This window comes from Diorhabda sublineata, chromosome 3 (assembly GCF_026230105.1).
Source record: "Diorhabda sublineata isolate icDioSubl1.1 chromosome 3, icDioSubl1.1, whole genome shotgun sequence".
In the NCBI taxonomy this organism is placed as follows: Eukaryota; Metazoa; Arthropoda; class Insecta; order Coleoptera; family Chrysomelidae; genus Diorhabda; species Diorhabda sublineata.
The window spans coordinates 22,661,736-22,684,528 of NC_079476.1; the positions used below are offsets into that span (position 1 = coordinate 22,661,736).

At 30.1% G+C, this 22,793-nt stretch overlaps 2 protein-coding genes across 4 annotated transcripts in view; one reads left to right on the plus strand and one right to left on the minus strand.

Moving 5' to 3' along the window:
* Positions 1–378: 378 nt before the first annotated feature.
* On the plus strand, positions 379–4,888 carry LOC130441298 (tRNA-dihydrouridine(16/17) synthase [NAD(P)(+)]-like). Its single transcript, XM_056774916.1, has 7 exons — positions 379–714; positions 797–956; positions 1,222–1,417; positions 1,787–2,035; positions 2,497–2,746; positions 3,937–4,092; positions 4,705–4,888. Exons 1-7 carry the CDS (start codon positions 502–504, stop codon positions 4,864–4,866), a joined length of 1,386 nt encoding a protein of 461 aa, XP_056630894.1. The 5' UTR covers positions 379–501; the 3' UTR covers positions 4,867–4,888.
* An 863-nt stretch (positions 4,889–5,751) lies between these two features.
* LOC130441192 (SPARC-related modular calcium-binding protein 2) overlaps positions 5,752–22,793 on the minus strand; it is a 39,598-nt gene continuing 22,556 nt past the window's right edge. The window contains exons 2-9 of one of the 3 annotated variants that reach the window (XM_056774758.1): positions 14,127–14,341; positions 12,733–13,014; positions 12,406–12,653; positions 11,360–11,464; positions 10,637–10,773; positions 9,873–10,099; positions 9,290–9,528; positions 5,752–7,946 (exon numbers count right to left, since the gene is read on the minus strand). In XM_056774758.1, the coding sequence (XP_056630736.1) occupies positions 7,870–7,946; positions 9,290–9,528; positions 9,873–10,099; positions 10,637–10,773; positions 11,360–11,464; positions 12,406–12,653; positions 12,733–13,014; positions 14,127–14,341 (1,530 nt within the window). In that variant the 3' untranslated portion in view covers positions 5,752–7,869. Of the gene's footprint in view, positions 7,947–9,289; positions 9,538–9,872; positions 10,100–10,636; positions 10,774–11,359; positions 11,465–12,405; positions 12,654–12,732; positions 13,015–14,126; positions 14,342–22,793 lie in introns of all 3 variants that reach the window. The other 2 variants (XM_056774759.1, XM_056774757.1) reach the window with 2 other exon arrangements.

The window sequence follows — 22,793 nt, forward strand, 5'->3', positions numbered from 1 at the left end:
TAACGTGATTTGTGAATCATGCAAGGTTTCAAGAAACCTGCGAAACAAAACTCCGAGGTGAGTGACTAGATGAAATTAATTGTGTAGGAGTAAGCCAAGGGGAGGTCCTATCTTCTCCTTATTTTTTGCTCAAGATTACATAAGACTAATGGTCGAAAAACAAAAAATGATAATAAACTATGAGAGTAACTAAAATTGATATGTCAAAAATTTCTCATAGTTAATCATTTTTTTCGAAATTATTTCAAAAAATAACCTCGATTTTACAGAAAATTATTAATTGCCAAAACGTATACATCTTTATTCGTTCCTTTCTAGATTTGTGTTGAACAAGACGTAAACAATTTTTAATTTATAGCTATGTGTAACTGGTTGTTTATCATAGTAAATGGCTTCTGACAAAAGAAGAAGCATTTCTGTTGAATTACTTAAATTTAGGTTATAATTGAATTTTGGTATATATATTTTATTATAAATTAATTTATTTCTAATTCTTATAATATGGAATTTTGGAAAGACGTTCTTGGCTCTCCAATCAAAATTGTTGCTCCAATGGTAGATGCCAGTGAATTGGCGTGGCGATTATTAAGTCGAAAATATGGGGCCGAACTTTGCTATACACCAATGTTACATAGTGCTATATTTACTAAAGATCCCAAATATAGAAAAGAAGCTTTAGCTTCTTGCGAAGAAGACAGACCATTGATTGCTCAGGTAAGGTAAGAAATCTGTACAAAGTTAACATTCTTATTTGTACTATAACATGTGTAAAATAATATTGAATATTTCATTGTAGTTTTGTGGAAATGATCCAGAAATAATGTTAGAAGCTGCATTACTAGCACAAGAATATGTTTCAGCTATAGATATTAACTTAGGGTGTCCTCAAGCTATAGCAAAAAGGGGTCATTATGGAGCTTTTTTGCAGGAAGAATGGCCTTTGTTGGAAAATATCGGTGAGTATTATATAAGGAAAGTTATTATAGGGTGGTTATAATTCAATTTAGATAAAAAATACATTTCCAAAAACTAGTATAGATATAATTTTTACCTATTTTGAAAATTTGCTGATTTTATCTAAGGAGAGTAAGGAGATAAACAAAAATGGATTTTTTTCTCTTATTTTGCTATTTGCTAAGTTAAATATCTAGTAAAGCTTAGTCTGTTAATTGGGAACTTTTATTGTAACAAAACAACATATTAAATGATATTTTTCTGTAGTTTGCACTTTAAGTAAAAATTTAAAAGTACCTGTAACATGTAAAATAAGAAGATTAGAAAGTAAAGAGAAAACCATAGAATATGCTAAAATGCTGGAAGCTGCTGGATGCAAAATGTTGACTGTACATGGTAGAACCAGAGAACAAAAAGGACCTCTTACTGGAGTGGCTGATTGGAGTTACGTAAAGGCAGTAAGGTGAATAATTTATTATTAACATTTATTATTCCCTAGTAACCGAACTGCAATGGTAGAAAACACATATTTTGTCTGACTTAGTATTGAAAATTTGGATTAAGTTTATAATTCTTTATATACAACAATGATGATGTCTTCCATTTATCTAAAATGTCATCTTTTTGTGTCACCAGTTCCTTTATTGGGTATATCCTTTCCTTTCTTGCTCTCCCTTAGTTTTTTATGGTGTCTTCATTTTTTTATTAAGGATTCTTTTAAGTAGAAGGCTACTTAATCATCAATATAAAATAGTTTGAAATGAAAAAAATATATGTTAGAATTTTATTGAACTATTAACTTAGAAAAAAAATTTTACAATCATATTCGTAGGGAAGTTGTGAATATTCCAGTCATATCAAACGGAAATATCCAATGCCTCCAAGATATATTTAGATGTTTAGAAGAGACAGGTGCTGTTGGTGTAATGACGGCAGAGGGTAATTTATACAATCCAGCTATTTTTATGGGAGACAATCCACCAGCATGGATACCTGCAGAAGAATATCTAAACTTAGCAGAGAAGTATCCGTGTCCATTATCTTATATAAGAGGACATTTATTTAAATTGTTTCAACACATGTAAGCATATAATACATATTTAAAGACTACCTAGTTATTAAAAGGGCTGACTGTGATTGTGGATCAGATAAATCGTGGTAACATGATATTTTCTGAACCAGATGTTTGATGAAAATTTCATACTTAAACCAACTTACAAAAACCTTTTTTGATTTTCTTTATTATTTTCCATTTTTTGTTTATTAGATATTTATCAAGAATTTATAACAATACCAACAAGATTTTATACACGTCCAATTACCAAATAAATACAAAAACCACAAACCTTAGCAATCTGTGAATTATACTGCTCAGAATAATGAAATTGATTATAAATTATGAAAAAAAAACAGAAGTATTTGTTAAAACCAAATATTACTTTCACAAGGATTTAATATATATTTGTATAAATGTGACTATCACATCATTAAAATTTTGATGCACTTGTTGATTTTTAGTAGGTTTTCAATATTCTTTTTCAGCTTATCAATATCTGAGAACAACTATTTAAGAATTAGATTAGGTGCTGCAAATACTATGGAACAATTTAGAAATATTGTACAGGAAATTAGGAATATGTATGAACCATATCATAATGGTTTGAAAATATGGATCAAAACTACTGAAGCAGATAATCAAAATATGATTTTACCTCCATGGCTGTGTCAATCATATGTGAGAGAAACTCCCGAAAACCATATAAAGAAAATAGAAGAAAAGAAAAATGATGATGTAAGTAATTGTGATAACTTAGATTATTCATTAAATGATATAACGCCCAAATAAAAATTTGGGTCACACATTTAAGAATGATGCTTTAAAATGATAAAAATATATAACTATTGGTATCAAATTATGAACCGATAATGAAAATCAGTTTAAAATATTTCAAAAGAAGAATAAGATTGAAAATGAAAAGCATTTCTTTATTTGAAGCAATACAAATTTAAATGTTTTAATGATCAATAATAAGGGTGTTGGGCCTTTTGTTTCACAAATATTCAGATGAAATTTATACTAAGCTTAATAGATTGCCAAATGGGAGAAACTCTTGGTCTAGATTAAGAGTATTCTAAATTTGAGACATTTTTATAGATACTTAATTTTTTCTGTAAACTGTTCCTGAAATAAAATATATTAATCAGAGTATAACCATAAAAAAGATAGGATGGGAATTGTCAACTGGTATAAACATAAAAGTTAACAAAGGCAAACAACAATAAAATTAATTGATATGAAGATTATTTATACACATTATTCTTGCTAGATTCCTATAGTTGGACATTCTAGAGATTTAGGAGCACACATGTTTCAATTATTCAACAAGTAAGCACATTTTTACACATTCTAATATTTAAAAAAAATAATGTTTGATGGAATTTATTGAGAATAAAAAATATGTGTCAGGTCACGTTTGTTTTTTTTTCTAAGTATAAATATAACAGAAGGCCCTGTTCATGACTCCCCTGGTATAAAATATTTGCACTGATACTGGATGAAAATGAAAAATCTTTTTTCTACTTGCTAGTTAGAGGGTTTTAACCAGCTATTTTATACTTAATTCATATCACTACCAATACTAACTCATCAGTGAAATGTTTTATTGTTGAGAAGTTTTCAGAAATGGTAGTTCACTGTTTGAAGTGGCACTAAACTTTATATTAATACCGTGAACATTTCACTCACAAAGACTAAATTCAATAAATGTTTTTTTTTTTATTAGAAAACTATATTAAATATTACAATAATAAATATGTCTTATATTGAAGACACATCTATTTTATATCCTTGAATTATAATAAATAAACAGAATTTGTCATGGAAGTATCTAGTTAAATTCAATTCCCAGACATCTTTAATATATTAATATTGCATAAAATTAATTTATGAACACAATTTGTACTTCCTCAATTTTATTTTAGAAAATAGTAAACAAAAGACATTACGAAGACTCTGAAGGAAATACTATCAGCAGAAAGAAAATGAAAAAACTTCGAAGAATAAATAGGAGACCTGAAAAACCAGATAATATTTCAGACAGACCTTCAGATAAATGTTCAAATTGTGTCAACCCTTTGGTAAGATTTTTTTGAGACATTGAATATTTACGCCGAGATAATATTATGTTCACCTATAGACCATTCATCAGTTACTTTCCCTACATCTTAATTTGTTCTCAATCTATGTGAATTTCGAGGAAACTATCGTTTACTTTCTATTACCTCATATTTATTCGTTTTTCTCTTTGTGCATAATTTGGTCTGAATTGGAGACAAAAGTTTGAAATATTGAATTTTAGAATTACATACAATCGGACAACCATATAGCGGACTTGTTCGTGACAAAAACGTTTATTAAATTCTCCTAGGTCCGTATCTGTTGCTTATAGGTTTTAAACTACAACGACCTTAGTACTCATTTTTCTAGTATGATTCAGATTTATTTAAGTACTAAATTTTAACAGTTCGCTTCTGTTTGAGTTTGGTCAATGTATCTAATATATTTATTATTTCATTCGATAACCAACAATGATGATAACATTTTTATTCAGGATACTAATTATTTATTACCTATAGTGACACTCTCCAGGACTTAGCTCCTTATAAAAAATGTCAACAGGTGAAACATTTTTCTGATATGAAATGTATCCTATCAACACTGTTCTTAATAATATTTCTTCTTGTTTTTAGGGTTCGAAATGTTTATATAGGTTGTGCAAAAAATGCTGCAGAGATAAATGTTATATCGAAGATTTAGATTGTAAAGGACACAGAATATTAGTGAAAACGCGAAGAGAAGTAGCGAAAATGTATGCTAGTCAAGAAATAAAAAAAAATATTTCTATTACGTAGTAATAAAATATATAAAATTACCGCTGCTTGCTTTTTTAAATCCTGATCTCATGGCAAATTATACCTTTCTTTCAAGATTAAAGTTTACAATAATTACTGAAAACTCGAAATAGCATGTTCACTATATACGAAAAGGGCAGCTACAACATGGCGTTTCGCGAGGTGTGACGTCACTCTTACATGCGTTTCTCTGATTGGTGTTTGTCGATTTTATTTTCCGAAAATATTATCAATCTTTTATTATTTTAATGAAAAATTCTTTTTTTACTAATTATTATGGTTAATCATTAGAAACTTTAAAACATCCGATTTATTCTTAGTGGAAACAAGTCTATTATATACAAATTTGGTTAGGTTAGGTTAATCATAGTTATTACTTGTGCAATAAAACGTGAAAAAAATATTAAAACTGCTTTACCATATGTGCAGTAGAGGGTTAATAAAATTTCATTTGAATAAAAACTACATACCTTTATTCTCTCCCTCTTTCACGTAGCTCAACGTAGTATTTGAACTTTTAAGAGATAAGTTTTAATGTCGTGACCAAGGTATGTGAAATTGTTAAAAGCTCGACTTATCTTACAAAATGCTATTTCTAATGGTGTTCACGGCGCTTGAAATACTTTTTGGGCGAAGATATTTCAATTTTACTTTAATATTAATCAGTTAAGCGTTGCCTAAAAAAATTCAATAACTAACAAATTATAACATAACCTCTTGAAGCTTTCGCTTTGTTTTTTCTATTTTGCCATTCGTTAATATTTATCTGAACGCTCAATGCGCCTCTTAAGCCGTTCCACTTAGGTTTACGATTATAACGCTCTAGATTAAGTGGAAGGGGAACATGTTTGCTGTGATTACACAGGTGAGGAATTGAAACACAGATTTTGTAACAAAAATTATTTTTATTTGAAATACTTTAACAAAGACACATTGGTTATTTGTATTAGTTATATGCTAATTTGTGTTTCTCTAACTAATCTTTGCGTCTTAAATTTTTTTTATATTAATGACATGTATTTATTAGCCATACTTTCAATTGTAGTATATTAGAGTTATAGAAGTTAGAATGTGCATCAGTTCAGTCTTGGTTAAGTTCCACTATATCTAAAAAACGTTTGAGCAACACAAATATTTTGTGCGAGGGTGTTGAAAGAATAACATCAACTTTTATTACTTAATCCATAATAATTTTAATATAAAAAGCATAAAAACAAACAACAACAGTTATATTGGGCTTTTTATAAATTCATGGTAGAATCAGGGACAAGTTTATTGTTTTATTTATTTATTATGAAAATTATATAATACAAAGCGAATTAAAAAGTAAAATTTGCTTATTTTCAAGATACTCGAACAATAAATAAATAATTGTAGCCGTATGAAAATGCCTATATCAGAAATTCTTAGTATTATTAAGATTTTAATACCGTGTCACATAAAAAGTAGGATCAATACTAATTATTAGACATATATTAAATTATGTTATTGAAATTAAATTATTATATTTTATCATTTGAATTCTTTTATTCATTATGTATTTTGTCTTATTGTATAGCAAGATCTTCTTGACTTTGCTAGTTTCATCTTAATGTGACATTTGACATGACAATTATGAAAACCTATGAACAGATCCATCGATTTTTGACGAAAATGTGCGCAGTTGAATCAGCGATTTTTTCCTCGAAAGTACACCTAAACAGGAGACGATCCTGAAAATTTGAACCTGATATGACCATATCTAGCCGCGAGAGAAATTTTTGAATTTCAACTTTTTCAACCATTTATATCAGCTCCTATATTATATAGAAACTTTTATCTAAAGCCATTATTTTCAGTAGATTTGCATTCTTTAAATAACTAGTTATATAAATAACAGTTTATGTCGAGTATGTTTTCAAAATAAATAAAGATTAGATTAAGTAATTATGGTTTGATAGCCATACTGAAAATGTTATGAGCTTCATTTTTTACTAAGTATAATGCTTCTCTTATTAAACATAATTCTGTGGTCAACAAAAAAAGAAGAATTTGACTTATGTCATTTTTGGAGTTAGTAGATTCCATGATGTCTTATATCATGGTAGATTCTAGATTGTAATAACGTGTGTATTAGAAAATTTTAATTTGTTATATGCATAGAATTACTATTAATGATATAGAGAACAAGATTCAAGTAGCCATGACCAACTGTTAGAGGAAAAAAGGACTCAGGATACCACTCTTTTTATCTCTCTATTTTTTTTTAAATGGATTGCTATGGCATGGAAGTTTCAAGTGCTTCTAATAAAAGTTTGTGGTAGTAAATTGAAATATTTTCAATATAGCTTTCACATAAAACTGATTAGATGTTCTTTTTATTGTTCAATAATTTAACACAACTTCTATTCTATAATATATACATATAAAATAGGCTTTCGTGTCGTTATCAAATTTATTCAAAAAAAAAATGTGGAAGTAGATCAAGTAAAACATCTACAAAACCTCTTTCATGAGCTTAAAAAGAAATTAGAAAAAAACAAGTCAATATAATATGTTTTCTAATTCTTTACCATATTACTGTTTGAACTGTAAGATGAAGTGGTTTTGCCAATATTTCTTCTATTTTCAACTACACTATTATTTAGATATAGCATTATTTATGTTTTTTTGAATAAATTTGTTCAACTCATATACAAAGAAAAAAGCTATACATTACACTATAATCACAAGACTCAAGAAGGCATTACAGCCAGTTTTATTGGTTAAACTTAACCAGTCTTTGTGTCCACTGGAGTCCATCGAGTAAATAATCACTTAAATGATATTGACAATAATGTTTTTATGCAAAACCTCTTGAACACATAAATTATCATTTCTCAACCAATGCTGAAATATATAAATATATACAAATTGCACCTTCTAAACGGTGTTTAGATTATTTTGTAGATAGTAATAAATACATGATTAATTTCTCGAAGTTCACTAATTAATTCACTTAACACTATTTTCGTTTTGTAACTATTAATCGTCTTTTAACATATTGAGTGGGTTCGTTTTTCCTGCTCTCGGCGATGCATGTAAATTTGGAATACTGACACCTGAAAGTAAAATACTAATAAATATTCATAAGTTCATTTAATTACAACTGTCTATTATACAGATTCTGTGGGTAGAGATTAGAGATTGAGAAACTTTTGAAATAATGATACTACTAAACATTTGACTTTTTGTCATTTCAGATTTAAACACAATGAAGTAATATACTAATATTTACATTTGGCTTTTCATATAGATAGTAACCAAAACGTTGAAGAATTTTGAGTGTAAAATTTCAATAAATGTCTAAAAACAGAACAAGTTATTAAAAAAAATCTCATGCGACTTTTTTTTCGTTTTTTTGCCTTTTCTGAGAAAATTGACCATATTGAAGGTAATATTCTTTTACATTTTCAGAAAGTAGAAATTTCAACAACCAAAAAACTCAACGACTTTTTAAAAAAACTGAGATTTGACGTGAGAATTTTCGATTGAAAATTAGGTTTTTTCATTGAATCAAAATTAGATTAAAAAATAAATATTCCACATCAAATAAATTACGGTGTATTTGGGACATGAAAAGGTAACTTTTCACTAAATTTCATGAAAAAAAAAATGTTTTTTGTAAAAGATAAAAATAAAACATATAGAACTTGGTTATTTCAATTTCTCACATAAATTTTGAGGTTATGTGTAGAAAGGGTAGATACAAAAGTTGTAGATCTTTGTATTACCTACAACTTTGCTATTTGACTTTTTTCCGTATTTTTGCCAGAAATCGATATAGACCGTTTTATACTTAAAAAAATCTGCCTTTTGAAGGGGAAAAGAATTGAACAAAAATAGAAGAACATTAGAAGGATTTGTAGCCCACGATGCGTTAAGACATTGAGGAACTCTAAGTTCAATTTGTAACACAGAGAAACAAAAAAAACTAAAGATTAAATCAGCATAGATTCTCATATTATGACATGACACATCAATTAATAAAAATGGAATTTGTTAGCAAATACATTTCCAGAAAGAACAAAATGACACTATTCCATGCAGTTTTTAAACCAACAATCATATACCATCGGTACATTTAAATATAGAACAAAGGGGTTATTAGGAAAAAAAATAAAGAACAGACTTAAAAGAAAAATAGCTGAGTTTGTATATCCACCTACATTAAATGGAAGATAATAAAGTGATAAAAATAATATGCTGAGACCAAAGAAGACTAAAAGAAATTTGTGACAAAAACAAAAGCTAAAATGTTATTGAAAATGAGTCAAACAGTAACAGAAACCCAAACAGTTCAAACTAATTTAAAAAGTTAGTAGAAAACTTATAAACATAAAGAGATTGTTAATAAATGTTTCATTTACACTATACAAATTTTATCAACACAATTCATATTTACCTTGTTTTATACTAAGACATTCTAGCCATTCTGTCATACTAATTTGTCTGTCTTTGTTGCTATCACAGTATCTCGGCAACTTTTTGCCGCACTTTCTTAACCCTTTAACGCCCCCTACCATATCCTTAAATGCTTTCCACTCACTTCTTTCCAACATTTTATTTTTATTTTTGTCGAAAATGACAAAACTCCACGTCGCAACTTGCTCATCCTTCTTCCAGGCGAGGTTGTTAAAGCTACTGAAAAAACTGTACATTTACAATAATTCAAAAAAATAATTTCAAATTACTTTGATTAAATATTTAATTCTGGAATCCCTGTTGATATTCATACTGTGTATTACCACCACATTCACAATTACACATGTATCTCGATACCAAAGTTATAATCAGACACCATAAATAAACTTTGTAACTTTATTTTCTGAAAATAATGATTTAGTTATTTAACAGTGTAATTGTGAGTTGTAGTTTACTGGTGGTATACATTGTGTAGTAATTTCATGAGTAAAATCATCTAGTACGTAATTGTGGGTTAAAAAAGTCAGATCTGACTTTTGTTTAGTAAATAATAAAAGTCATACCTAGTATTTGTACCATTGGTAATCTCCGTCATTTTATTGTATAAGAACTGAATGAGTTCTTTAAGAAATATAAATTTCTTGTCATCCGGACAACCTTTCATAACTTTGGTATTTGCTTTCAAATGATCGCAATTGGGGGTACCATTCTTCACTGACGTCCCCGGAATATTTTTTCCGGTATCTTCGTTCACGCACCAACAGTATCCCGCAGATTTGTAGCACTGAATCTGCAATATTAATTTATTTGCATGGAATATTTTATTATTATCTATTTAATTATATCAGTTGTTTATTTAATTAAGATAATAATTAACCAACAAGTGTATAAATAAAACGAATATTAATAAATATACAAATTGTTTTTCATAAATTTCAAATTATTTATTATATTTTGAACACTTATTATCTAAAGAGCACATTATGTAATAATAAAGTTGACGATTTTATTCACTAAGTGGAAATAATTTTTTATTTTAGAACTGAAAGAATAGCTAAATAGGAATTCATTTATATATTTACTAAATGGTATATTTGTAGTCCGAAATAAAATATTCAAATGATATGGATTAATATCCCATCCCATGTATTTGAATAATAAAAAAAGAAATTGAAAAATCAAACAATAACAATTTGTCAACATTTTATATTTGGCGTTTTAGTCTTTATTAGGTTAGGTATTCACTAACCTTCCTATTTATGCACGAGTACTATTTTCGATACTATATCTGCAAAATAAGAAGCAACAAAATATTTATTTAACCTACCTTTTGATATCTGCCGTCTGGTGTACATTCAGGTACATACAATTGGTAACCTTCTGCTAACGCTGTTTTTCTATCAGACAAACAATCAGTTGGATCTTCTGTTACTTCAGGAGATTCTTCATCAAAGCTTCCTAGAACTGATGAGAAAATAGTTTATGACACGAAAAGTAGAATCCTTTGAAGGGTTACGATGATGTGAATTGTTGAAAAAAATTAATGGAAATCTACTTCAATAATAGCATTGAAACATTACACACAAATGATTATCACACCTCAAACTACTTAACTGAAAACTTAACCAATTATTATTTAAATTTTACATATAGTTTCAATAAAGGAAACTTTATTATAAGCGCAAATTATATATCTTTGTGAAATTTCACTATTCATTATGTTTTTGATTAGTTTTTTGTTGTCTCGTTAGTAAAATTCATTTGAATGTTTGTTTTTGTGGTGGTCTTAGAACCTAGATGTTTAAACTATCACCATTTTGTGCACATACCGTAAAATTGCTGTACACCCGCACCCATTGTCATAAAATAATGAGGACAAAATCATTAAATAGATGAAATTATTTATATTTTTTTGTTTTATTTTTCATGGAAACTCCATTTTATAATTTTTTTTGTTAATATTTACTGCAACGACTTTTTTACTTGTTTTATTATTCAGAAAATACTTGTATGGAAAAAGTAGAAACAACTAATACAATATCCTACGTACCTTCAGGTGGTGTTGACTTTCCAGGTCCGAATGGATCTTCTGCATAATCATTATTGTCGTTATCGTCGCCATCACTGTCGTTGGATGTGTTCTGGCTGCGCCCGTCTGGATTCAGCGACAAGAACACACGCAAAGAAACTATTTAAGTTCAAAACAAAGTACGCGAATGCTAAACCTAACTAGGTTAGTGTCTCATCTATAGGAGGAGTTAACAAAGCAATTAAATTAATAGTTTATAATTTACCTACTGGTTTAATCTAATTTTGAAAAGTGAACATACTAAATTCCTATTTATATATCAATGAACACGAGCCTTGTTGTTTTAACCAACATTAATAATAGCCAATTGGTACATGTACAGGCAGGGTTGAGGTGATTCTACTATTATCTAAAGATTTCTGTCTTTTAAGCTTTCGTTTAATAGAGAAACCAAACTCTACAGATAGAAACCCGATCAAACAAACTTGTACCTACGAAAAAAATGTTGAAATATGAAGAATTTTCTCCAATTTGTCAAGTTCTTAAGAACTCAGCGTTCTAAACGCGCAACAATGCGGTATATTCCACTGTTTTTAACAAATTTATTATTCTGAAGGCGGGTTGTCACTGCGCGAAATGAGTATCACTTTCGTACTCACCCTTGTACTTGTTTCGGGAGTATGTTTCGCTAACGACACTCCGTTTTCGATCAACATCAAAGTGCTTTGCCTTCCGTGTTGCCCCCACCGTGTATTTTGCGCTAAAAATCTGACGCTTGGAACCCGAAACGTTTCGTCCAGCCGCCCGAAGACATTTTCGCTAAATATTAAATGAAGAAATGATCCTATAAGATGTCCATTTTTAGCGATGGGGGAAGCGTCTACAGATTTTCGAAATTGCGTCAGAAATTGGGACTTCTTAGATCGTAATTAACCCCTTATCTTTATCCATACTTCATAAGTGATGTATATGATGAAATTATTTGATAAAAGACAGCAACCTTACAAATTATATTCCAACATTTCTAAGTAAACAAAAACCCATATTTTAGCAAATTAAACACTTACCGTCCAAATCCATTTTTGCTACTCTCGTAAGACAGTCGTCCCATTCTTGTAAACTGATTTTTCCATCTTTGTTGAAATCACAAGATCTGGGAAAATGTCTGGAGCATTTTTTGGGTTTAACTACTTTTCTAACAAGTTTTCTTAGTTCTCTATATTCGAATTTATCCAGAATGTGGTCGCTATTTTGGTCCAACGTCTGGAATTTCCAGGTAATTATTACAGTATCACTATCATTTCTTCCAGAAAACCTGCATAATTGGGATTTTTTAAATTGTTACATCACAAATAATGATTGGATTTTAAAAGTTGATAATGAAATTTTCTTACCGTGTAAATTCGTTATGAAAGCTATCTATTAAATTATTATTCATCATCGATTTATCCTGCCGTTTACATATCCTATTTCTCTGTTGTTTTTGTTGACCTGACGTAGAAGATCTCCTCCTTGTAGATTTCTTTCTTCCACATTTAGGGGTTTTGTCATTTCTTAGTTTTGATGAGGTATACGGTAGAGGTATTCCTTCTGGTGTCACGCACCAACAAAAATGCGCACCATAATGACACTGTGCCGAATCGTACGTACCGTCTGGTCGACATTTTGGTGAGAAGCTTCAAATAACACATAATAACGTTAATGTAGTTATGAAAATATGAGATTATGAAATTATAAACACATAATAACTATACGCGACAGACATTCCAACGCTTCTCTAACGGCTCGATGGCGTGCTTGTAGAATGATTTGTCTTTTGCTTCAAAATAAGCTTTAGACTTAGCAATTGCTTCTTCAATTCAGCTGAATTTCTTACCGACGAGCATTTTTTTGAGATCAGCGAATTACCAGTAGGCTGAGGGCTAGATCTGGGCTATACGGTGGATGAGGAAGCAATTCGAAGTGTAATTCGTTGAATTTAACGAAGCTGAACTTGTACAGTATTTTTTTCATCAAGAAGCAATGATAAATTAACATACGAAATTTTTTTGAAAATAATAAAAGTAACTTCACTTGGCTGTCACTTTTTTGACTAATCGAAATATCATGAAATTTTACACATAGTCTTTGAAAGTTGGTACTTCATAAACGTCATATGGATTTGACAATGCCAGCGCCATCTGAGAGTGAGTCACACGACTTATTGAATTATGTAATATAATTAGAGTTACAATATATAGTTATTGAATTAGCTTGGAAATGAGCGCACTTAAAGAAAGAGTAACGGAACCTATAGGTGATGGAAAAAAAAATATAATTGTGAAGGAACCTACGAAGCATTTTACATCGGCCATAATTGATGAAAGAATACCATCTTGAGAATAAATATTTACTGACAGTAATCTATTAAATTCGTGTATTTTTATAGTGAAATTTTCTCACTTTCTATATATAATTTCAATGAGTGTTTCATAAAACTGAGTTTTTTATTTTATTAACTTCTAAATGTTAAGTACGTCGACTTGCACTACTCTATTCCAATTATATAAATCTCACACATTATAATTCAATAAGAGCGGCAATTAAATCTGGCAACAGCACGATTAGATAGTCACGACATTAAAAATTTAAAACCTATCATGAACGATTACACTTGAGGTTACACAGTAAACAATTTGAAGTTATTATTTTTTTAAATTTTTCTTTGTACTGATTTCTGAATAATCTCTACACATTTCCATCCACAACGACATGGGTTAGTGAAATTATAGAATAATAGAATACTTACGTATTATTATATATAGGATTCTGTAGGTTGAAACTACTCCATTCAGAGCATGGTCGAAGTTTTTTACAAGGTCCTCTTTTTTCTATGGTTACGTTTTTGTTTTTACAACGGGCTTTTTCGAATATACATCTGGTAGGGTAGGTGAGCCCATCTGTACCACAAACTGGTTTTTGATTATCACCGTCTCGTTGACACGCTTTTGGATTACATATATCCTGAAAAACAGAATATATAGAGCTGGTAACTTGAGATTTTCAAGATATTGGAAATCTAAAGAAGCGTGTTCAATACTTTTGAGGTTATTTATTTAGAGATGGCAAATGTTTTGGGTTTCTTTTTAACTGTTTAATTAATGTAAACAATTCATATAAATGGCGCAATTGCATAACTATAAATTCAATTAATTAATTTCATTCTTATCAACATCAACAGCTTTGTATAAAATTAGAAAATCTTTTATTGGAATAATGTGTTGGAAACCTATAAATGGTATGTTATTGTTTTGTAACCATCATGTTAAAAACAACAAAATTTTGATAAGAATGTCTCATATAAACTGGTTTCCATAAATATGAGGTCGTTATTTATATTTGGGAAATTGAAAACAAAATGAAATGATTGAAAATGAAATAAGTATTTAATTATTTCCATAAAAACTGTTATCTCTTGTTAACGCCAGTTTCAAAACCTCTAAAGAAGCCTTCAAATTAAGAATAGAGCGAAATTCGCGACAATAACTTGACTTTTGACGGATCTGATTCCGAATCAGTTTTGGCTTCGGTCGTATACACTACGAGGGTTATTGGAAAAGTTTCCGACCTCAACCTGAAGATGCAGCGCTCATCAATGTAAGATTCTTATTGAAATTTCAGCCTTTTTGGACGCTTAGTTTTTATATGACAATCGTATAAGTCGCTGTGAAGATTTTTCTGGAAATAGGTGTCATAAAATATTAGTTTTTGAAAGGCAATACTATAAAATTTAGTGCATCCAAATTCAAATGTAGCCGCGTCGGCTCTGACATCGATCGTTCGGGATTGCCATAAACTGGGACAACCAGTGATTTCATCGAAAAAGTTGATAAAATGATATTGGAAGTGTGTTTCCTAGACTTTTTGACGCCCTTTAAGCAAAATAAGTTGGATTTTTGGCGCCGATCTTAACTATATATGAAACATAAAGTCACTTCTACATACAAAGGACGAACCAGGTCCGAAAACGGTGAAAGCGGTTTTATCGGTCGGAAAAGTAGTTGCGACTGTTTTCGGGTTAAACATGAGATTGTGTTCATCACTGCTTGATAAAGTAAATCGAGAAATTGCATTAAAGCGACAGCAGTTTGAAAAAAAAAAGTATTTTTCCTTCAGAAAAACGCACCTTTCCACACTTCGGTGATCGTAATGGCTATAATTCATGCATTGTACTTCGAATTGGTTGACCACCCAACTTATTTAGCAGATCTGGCTCCCCCAACTTTTTCCTTTTTCCTAACCTTAAATTTCCACTTGCAAGACGAAGTCGTTATCGCCTATTTTGATGACGAAGATTGATTAAAAAGGTTATATCCTCGCAGTTCGTTCAATTCTGAATTTTTAGTAACAGTTCCGTGTTCATGGGTCACTTTGATTTATCTAATTATTGCTTACGAATCAGTTAGGATGGAGGTTTTTGTAAGGATGAAAAATTAGATTCAGTTTCGAATACCAGAAAGTGTTTGTTTGTAATATCAACACAAAAATTTCGTAAACATATGAATAGTTGATAAGTATATTTTTGCTATGATGTTTGCTTTGTAATCAAGCATGCACGTTACACCTGTGATTAATTATTGGTTATCATATGAATCAGAATTGATTCTAAAAGTTACCCGCAAATAAAGCTATCATTTCCCTTCGACATATTAGCGAATGAGAGATTTATTTTTATAAGCAGTTATGTTTGAAACTTTAATTAAAAGCACATCTGTCTCATGAATATTTTTCAAATAACAGAACTGATTTCTTTTTCATCGAAATGAATCGGTTTCAACGCGATCTCTAAATTAAACAAGCTAGTGGCAACACTGAAAATATGCAAATATTCCAGGTGAAGATCAATGGCGAAACAGTCGACATTTCGAAATTGTTTTCTTCATGTTCTCTATGGTCTCTACTAAAAACAACAATAGTACAAACAATACTTATTTGCATTAGAACCTTAAATTGCGAAATGAGAATATTTCAACGAATTCTGAATAAATAAATAAATTTGTTTAAAATATTTCTATTACAATCAGTATTTTCATAAAAGCATAATTTGAATATTACAACGATTATTTTAAGTCAGTTTTGTTAAAATATTTCATCATACCGTTTAAAAATATACTAAGAGAATTGAAAATTGGAAATAAATGTTATAGTTCGAATACACAATATCAAAGAATTGAGATCTTGAAAAAGACTTTTGTTGCGCAAGATGAATACGCCTATTACCAACTTATGAATTTAACTGTCAAGTGACAGCTATTAATGAAGAGACCGATCCGAACTATTCGACGTTATACAAAAAGAACGGACGATTATCGTATTGAACAGGTCATTTCCAGGTGACGTGACAACAAGCCGCCATATTGTCTTGTGGGATAATTATTGCGTTATTTGCATTGAAATTCTTATTAGTAGTGGTGTTTAATAAATTGTTTTTTCAGTCAAACCCGAATAATAACACATAATCTTTTTTCGTGTGTATATAAAATAACTATTTTATCTAATTAGTTCGATAAAAAAACTGAATATTGCACTAATAAATTATTATTATAAGCTATAAAATGAATGTTGTAATCATCATAATTGAAGACAATGTTGATAAGGATGTCTCTTTCCTATATGTACAATCTAATGAAGTGAATAAATAAGATTTATTGTGGTTTTTGAATCATGGAATGTACCATGAATGCGTCAGTTAGCTCATGCACCTCCTACAGTTTCACGACACATAAATTGGGAAGTCCTGTTTCCTACCACAGATCTGACGATTTTAAGCAGTGACTGGTTGTAATACGCGTATATTTGATAAAATTATATTACGAGAAATTGAATAATTTCCCAGACGTTCACTAAAAGATAGAGTTTTTCATATTGATTTCATTGAAATCATTTAAAAAAAACCAAAAGATTTGTCACAATAAAATTCTTTCTTTCAGAACGGTACATTTTTTTGTTTCCCAGACCTCTTATTTTTCATAAAAGTGATCCGACATCGACCACCATAAAATCAGCATATTATTTGAAATGAGAAAAGAATAAAACGACCATCTGGCCTCGAGCATAAACCACTTCACACACACATATACACATACAATGTTTTTTATGCAAGGGATCTCACGATTCGGGTCTTCTTTTAGGGGTCAACAGAGAAGTCAAACAACTTCCCAGTTGAAGATGAATAACAGAGTTGTCCCAAAACAGTGACTATAAAAATGTTTTTCATTTTCTCGTATTTTATTAGACGTAATATGGATAATGATGATTGAAAAGAGCTAAAAATTTTAGAATAAAGGATCAAAAAGACATAAATAATATTATGCATGCATAGTAAAGTAAAGTAAAGGAAAAGGTAGTCATTTTTTATAGATAATTATGTGATCTACTATTTTTGTTTCGCCTAGTTTTATAATAATCGTATGATACAAATTTAGACACAAATTTGATAGACGATTTATATGCGATAGGTTGATTGATTTTAACAAATTTATATACTTATTCCACTCTGTAGGTTGTAGTTAATCTCACGGATTTCATGGAAACAATCGACTTACAAGATTTATTGAATAAAAGAAATAGACTGTCTTCTTCTCTTAACAAGTGGGTGCCTTGAAATCGATCCTTTTGTCGGGTAAAAATTGCCAAAGTATCGTAGGAGGTGGATACTTGTAGGGGAAATAGGAACAAAATTTGAATACTACAAAGTTTTTGTACAAATAACTAGAATACAAAATAATATTATATTATGATATGCTTCTTACATAAAGGTGTATCATCTTATTGTACATTTCGCTATTATACGAGGTACAATAATGAAATATGATTTATGAATTTTTAAAACAGCAATGCAACTATTTCGGCTTGTAAGTCAGTTAATACAGCTTGTTGAGAACGTGTATGTCGTGAAATATAGATCTTAAACAATGTATTCAGATTCCAAGATAAAAATCAAGAGGTACTTACCTCGATCTAAAAAATAACGCTAAAAATATTTTTAATGTTTGACAGACTTAGCCCCGAGCGACTTCTGGATCTTCACGATAATAGGAAATGAACTAAAAAGCCTCTTCCTTGAACCAGTTTCGATCTTGAGAAGGCCACGATACAGAAATCAAAGTCATTCCTAAATAAACCTTTCAGAAATCCATCAAGTCATTGAGATAAGTCCATTGCTGTTCACAGCAGAATAATTTATTGTATTTCAACATTAACATTGAAATGGAACATTTTATAAATAAGAAATCTCATCAAACGCATCATGTTTTTCTGATTAATATTTTCGTCTTAGATTTTTCCTTAATAGAAAACCTTTATACATGGAATTCAAAAAGTTTTCTTTTCTGAAGATTTGGAATGTTCAAGTTTTAGCGAGTAATATACTTTTTTCAAGTATATAAAGTATCTATATCGTCTTACGACTTTTTAAAACCTAACATTCCAATATTTCACTGATCCAGCTTCTTCAAAGTCTTCGTACAAAATTAGTAATTTGTAGAGATTAGATAATTTTTCTTTCTGGAATATCCTGGTCCGGAACTGCTCTAAATAAGTCTAAGCGCTTCTAGTTGGATACAATTACAAGATAAATTTTAGCAAAAAACGTCAAAATATTAATTAGAAACCTTGAATTCTGTATAATATTCAAATTATGTAAATAAATAACGCGAAATTAAAAATCTGGAAAAAATTTGCACTACTCTCCCCTAAGAACGTTATCAACTGCATCTATCACATCGCCATATCGGCTGAAGAAGAGCCGAGAACGAACGGTGGTATCCTGAACAATATAAGAACCTCGTATCACAGGTGTTCATAGTCGTCTACAACATTCCGACAACCGCTATTGTGAACAGGTGTTCGAATACAATGCCTTTCACACCTGTACACACCATCATGGACTGACTGTCAAACTATCGTATTTGCTCGGGATATATAACTGGTTATACCTGCCCTACGCCCTCATTGTTTTTTAGTACCCTTCTTGATTATAATAATCAAATCAAATTATATAGGTATTATTCAACGCGAAAATATATTTAGTGTGGAATGTTCGAGTAGAATTTTTCTAATTAGCAATTTTCAAAATGTTCCAAGAAAGTCATATTTCTTCATTCATCATTGTATGATTTTGAATCTTTGGTACGAAATTAGGTTAGAATCCTACCACACCAATTAACTTTTTTAGCGTTTATAATGTTCTCTCAATGCAACGGTCCTGTTTTCTCAAATAATGTAGCGTCACTTTGTCTCGGAAGATCGCAAAATCAAGATAAAACGATGGAATTCTTCTTATGAACGAAGAATCTTTGTTTCTAGTATTTTCGTTCAATGTATACAGAATAATCAAATGAAATTTACCAAAACGAAAGTAACCATTTTCGTCTGTCCCTATATTTTTCGTTGGTGCTTAGTTATTGAGGCAATTTTCTTATTGTCAAAGCGCTTTCAATAATTTTCTGAGCTGTTAACTATTTTTATTCTAGTCTCCATTTTTTTAAAAACATTTTTGAAGACTTCAACAATCTGTTGAAGAAGCGTGTGACCTCAGCTAGGACTTCATCGTCGCTCTTGAACCGTTTGTCACTTCAGTGTTCATTTGTGGAATAGGTAATAATCGCTGGAGGATAAGTCCAGGCAAAATTCTTAAAAAGCACACGTGTTTGACAAGCGACGTGGGGTCGAGCATCCAGATGAAGCACTACTCCCTTTGACAGTCTTCCCTCCGCGCGATTCTATATTGATCGCTGGAGTACCCTCTTCCGATCCCAAACCACTACTGAGGCGATTGTTATTTTATTTAGAGGTATTGAAGACATTAAAATGTTAACATGAGATTGACACAAATAGAATTAACTTAATGTTGAAAGCTTTTTAACTGATACTCACTCCTTTACTGTCCTTAGTATTCCCAATGGTTCACTTAATAAATTAAAGTTCTGCACCCTTCACTATTGTGACTATTAACTATCGATCTTGGTTTTTACAGAACTTTGAAATGCTTGGTGCGTTTTTGCCTGAGGATTGTGTCTTGATCATCGTGGTTATTAAGTCGTTCTTCCTCTTCTTCATCTCTTCTTTGATTGCTTTTAAATGAAGTTGCCACCTCTTTTCCTTGGTATTTGGATCTTTGCAGGCAAGTATAGTAACTTTTACTTTTACAACCCCATAGTTGTGAACCAGAATATTTGTTCGTATACTAGTACCTTATTTTAATTTTTAATTGAAAGTTGAAACCTTCTTAGTAACCAATATCGTTTCAGATCCTCTGCTTTATTATGATCATGAAAATTTAATTTTTTGCGTTCAGATTGAAATTAATTCTCAGATCCACTTTCTCTGCGAATATAATAGTTCTATATACAAGTCAGTAATGAATGGAATTAGTTTTTTCCTTGATGTAGTGTTGAATTTACAAACAAGTTTCCTTTAAACATCCGTCGTTATTTTCCTTGTATGGATAGTGTGTTATGAAAACACTGTATGGGAAGTTGAAACGAGTCCGAAATGAATGCAATTCGGCCAAAAGCAATAACTGTATATCAAGACGAATAAGGAAGAAAATCAAGTATTTCATTTACAGATCTAAAAAAGTTTTTCTTGTGCCCATGTTGAATGATTGAATACCAAATTGAGAAGTGGAATTCCATAGCTGCGGGTGCTTATGTATCTTCTTTGGTCCCTTGATTACTAGAAAACCATATGAATTATTGCACGATTCATTCAATTGCTTTATTTAGTTTATATTTCGACTTTACTACAATCATCATCGGGTATTTACTTGTAATAATTTCTGAGTATGTGGTAATGTGATACCAAATAAAATAGTAAACACTGATGGGTGCAAGTGCTTGCAACAGAATTATTTAAATTGTAGATGTTAATGATGAAAAGTATATTGTGAACGTATACGTACAGGACTGTAATGTATCTACAAAAAAATAGTAAATGAAAATATTAATACCACGAAGTGTGGGCGTTTCAAATTTTATCCCACTTTTTCCAAACTCACTGTTTATATCAAACGTCCACAGTTGATGGTATTGCAATGTTTATCTCTCTTTAACTATTTTTTACACATTACATCTATTTTTAAAGTTTCATCGAGGCGCCATTTGTAAAATCTGGACATTAGACATGATTGAATTAATCATTAAACGTAATTAGTATCCTACGAGGGTTGTACCGAAAGGTTCCCCAACGGATGGATGGGAAAATGACAAATATCACCACGGTTGACAGTTCAAGTTGTACCAGATCATTCATTGGGATTAAACTTCTACGCCAATTTATTATTTCCGAAAAAAATTGTATATCCGAAAAACGGCAAAACTTGGATAGATGAAACCAAGTTTAGCTAATTTTCCATGTAGAAATAAAAATTTTGAATAGATATAGAGCGTTTTATGTTTGTTACATTACTTTTGGAACATTTTGCATGGTTGCATATATTTTTTGAATGGCGGTCGTCATTGATGGTCATACAACTATGAGAACAAAATTTTTGAAACTGTATGAAGGACATGTTCGCTTTCTAAGGTTAGGATTTTTCTTTCTAAAATTTAATTTCTTCACCAATAGGAGGTCCTTTTGGTATTTGACAAATATCAATCGTTTTTAATTCTTTGTCTAGTGTTGATTTTTCATTTTTAAAAATACTTTTTATTTTTTCGAAAAATCTAACGGAACACAAAATAAACAAATCACCAAAATGTTCCTGAACACAAACAACCTCTAGCTACCCGCCAATGATCCAAGTGAATGACTATAAGCCAAACTTAACTGTATACCACAATTTTCAAAGAATAAAAATAAATGTTCACGTTAATCAGACACTTTATTTGTTTGGGTACCATTTTTTAAGACATCTGTTGGTGTAAAGCTATTAAAACTAGTCTAAACATCAACCATGAAGTCCAATAAAATTGTGTTTAAATAGTAAAACTTAATGAATCGTTTTTTGTGTGCAAAAGGTAGACATTCACTTGTTATCCTCATGTACAAATCGTGATCGATTACAGTGATCTAACCAATTCTAGGACCATTTCCGTGCTAAATAACCTGATAAAAATTTTTGGAAATTCAGTAGAAAGTAGGTCGAACTTGTTAGATGTTGAAAAATAATCGCACCCACTAAGATTTGTATAAAATATGTTGAAGCAATAAATTTGTTTTCGATTGATCTCGGAAACTAAATAAATTTCTTATAAATGGATTCTACGTAGAGATTAAATTTTAATATAAACAGCCAATACGACGAAAGCTGAATTTATAACACAAATCCCTTTCATTTTCTCGGAATATGAATAGGTACAAATTTTTTAGAAAGATTATTAATTCAATAGGTGTATAAAAATTTTTTTCATAGAAAAACCGTCTTCATTTTAGGTCTCTTTTGATTTAAAATTAGTTGAATAAAATAAAACTA

Excerpts from the sequence above, each read along its gene's own strand:
- LOC130441298 (XM_056774916.1), top strand. The coding sequence starts at position 502 with ATGGAATTTTGGAAAGACGTTCTTGGCTCTCCAATCAAAATTGTTGCT. Across the intron at positions 2,036-2,496 it reads TTTAAATTGTTTCAACACAT|CTTATCAATATCTGAGAACA; the intron begins GTAAGCATATAA and ends ATTCTTTTTCAG. Across the intron at positions 4,093-4,704 it reads CAAATTGTGTCAACCCTTTG|GGTTCGAAATGTTTATATAG; the intron begins GTAAGATTTTTT and ends TCTTGTTTTTAG.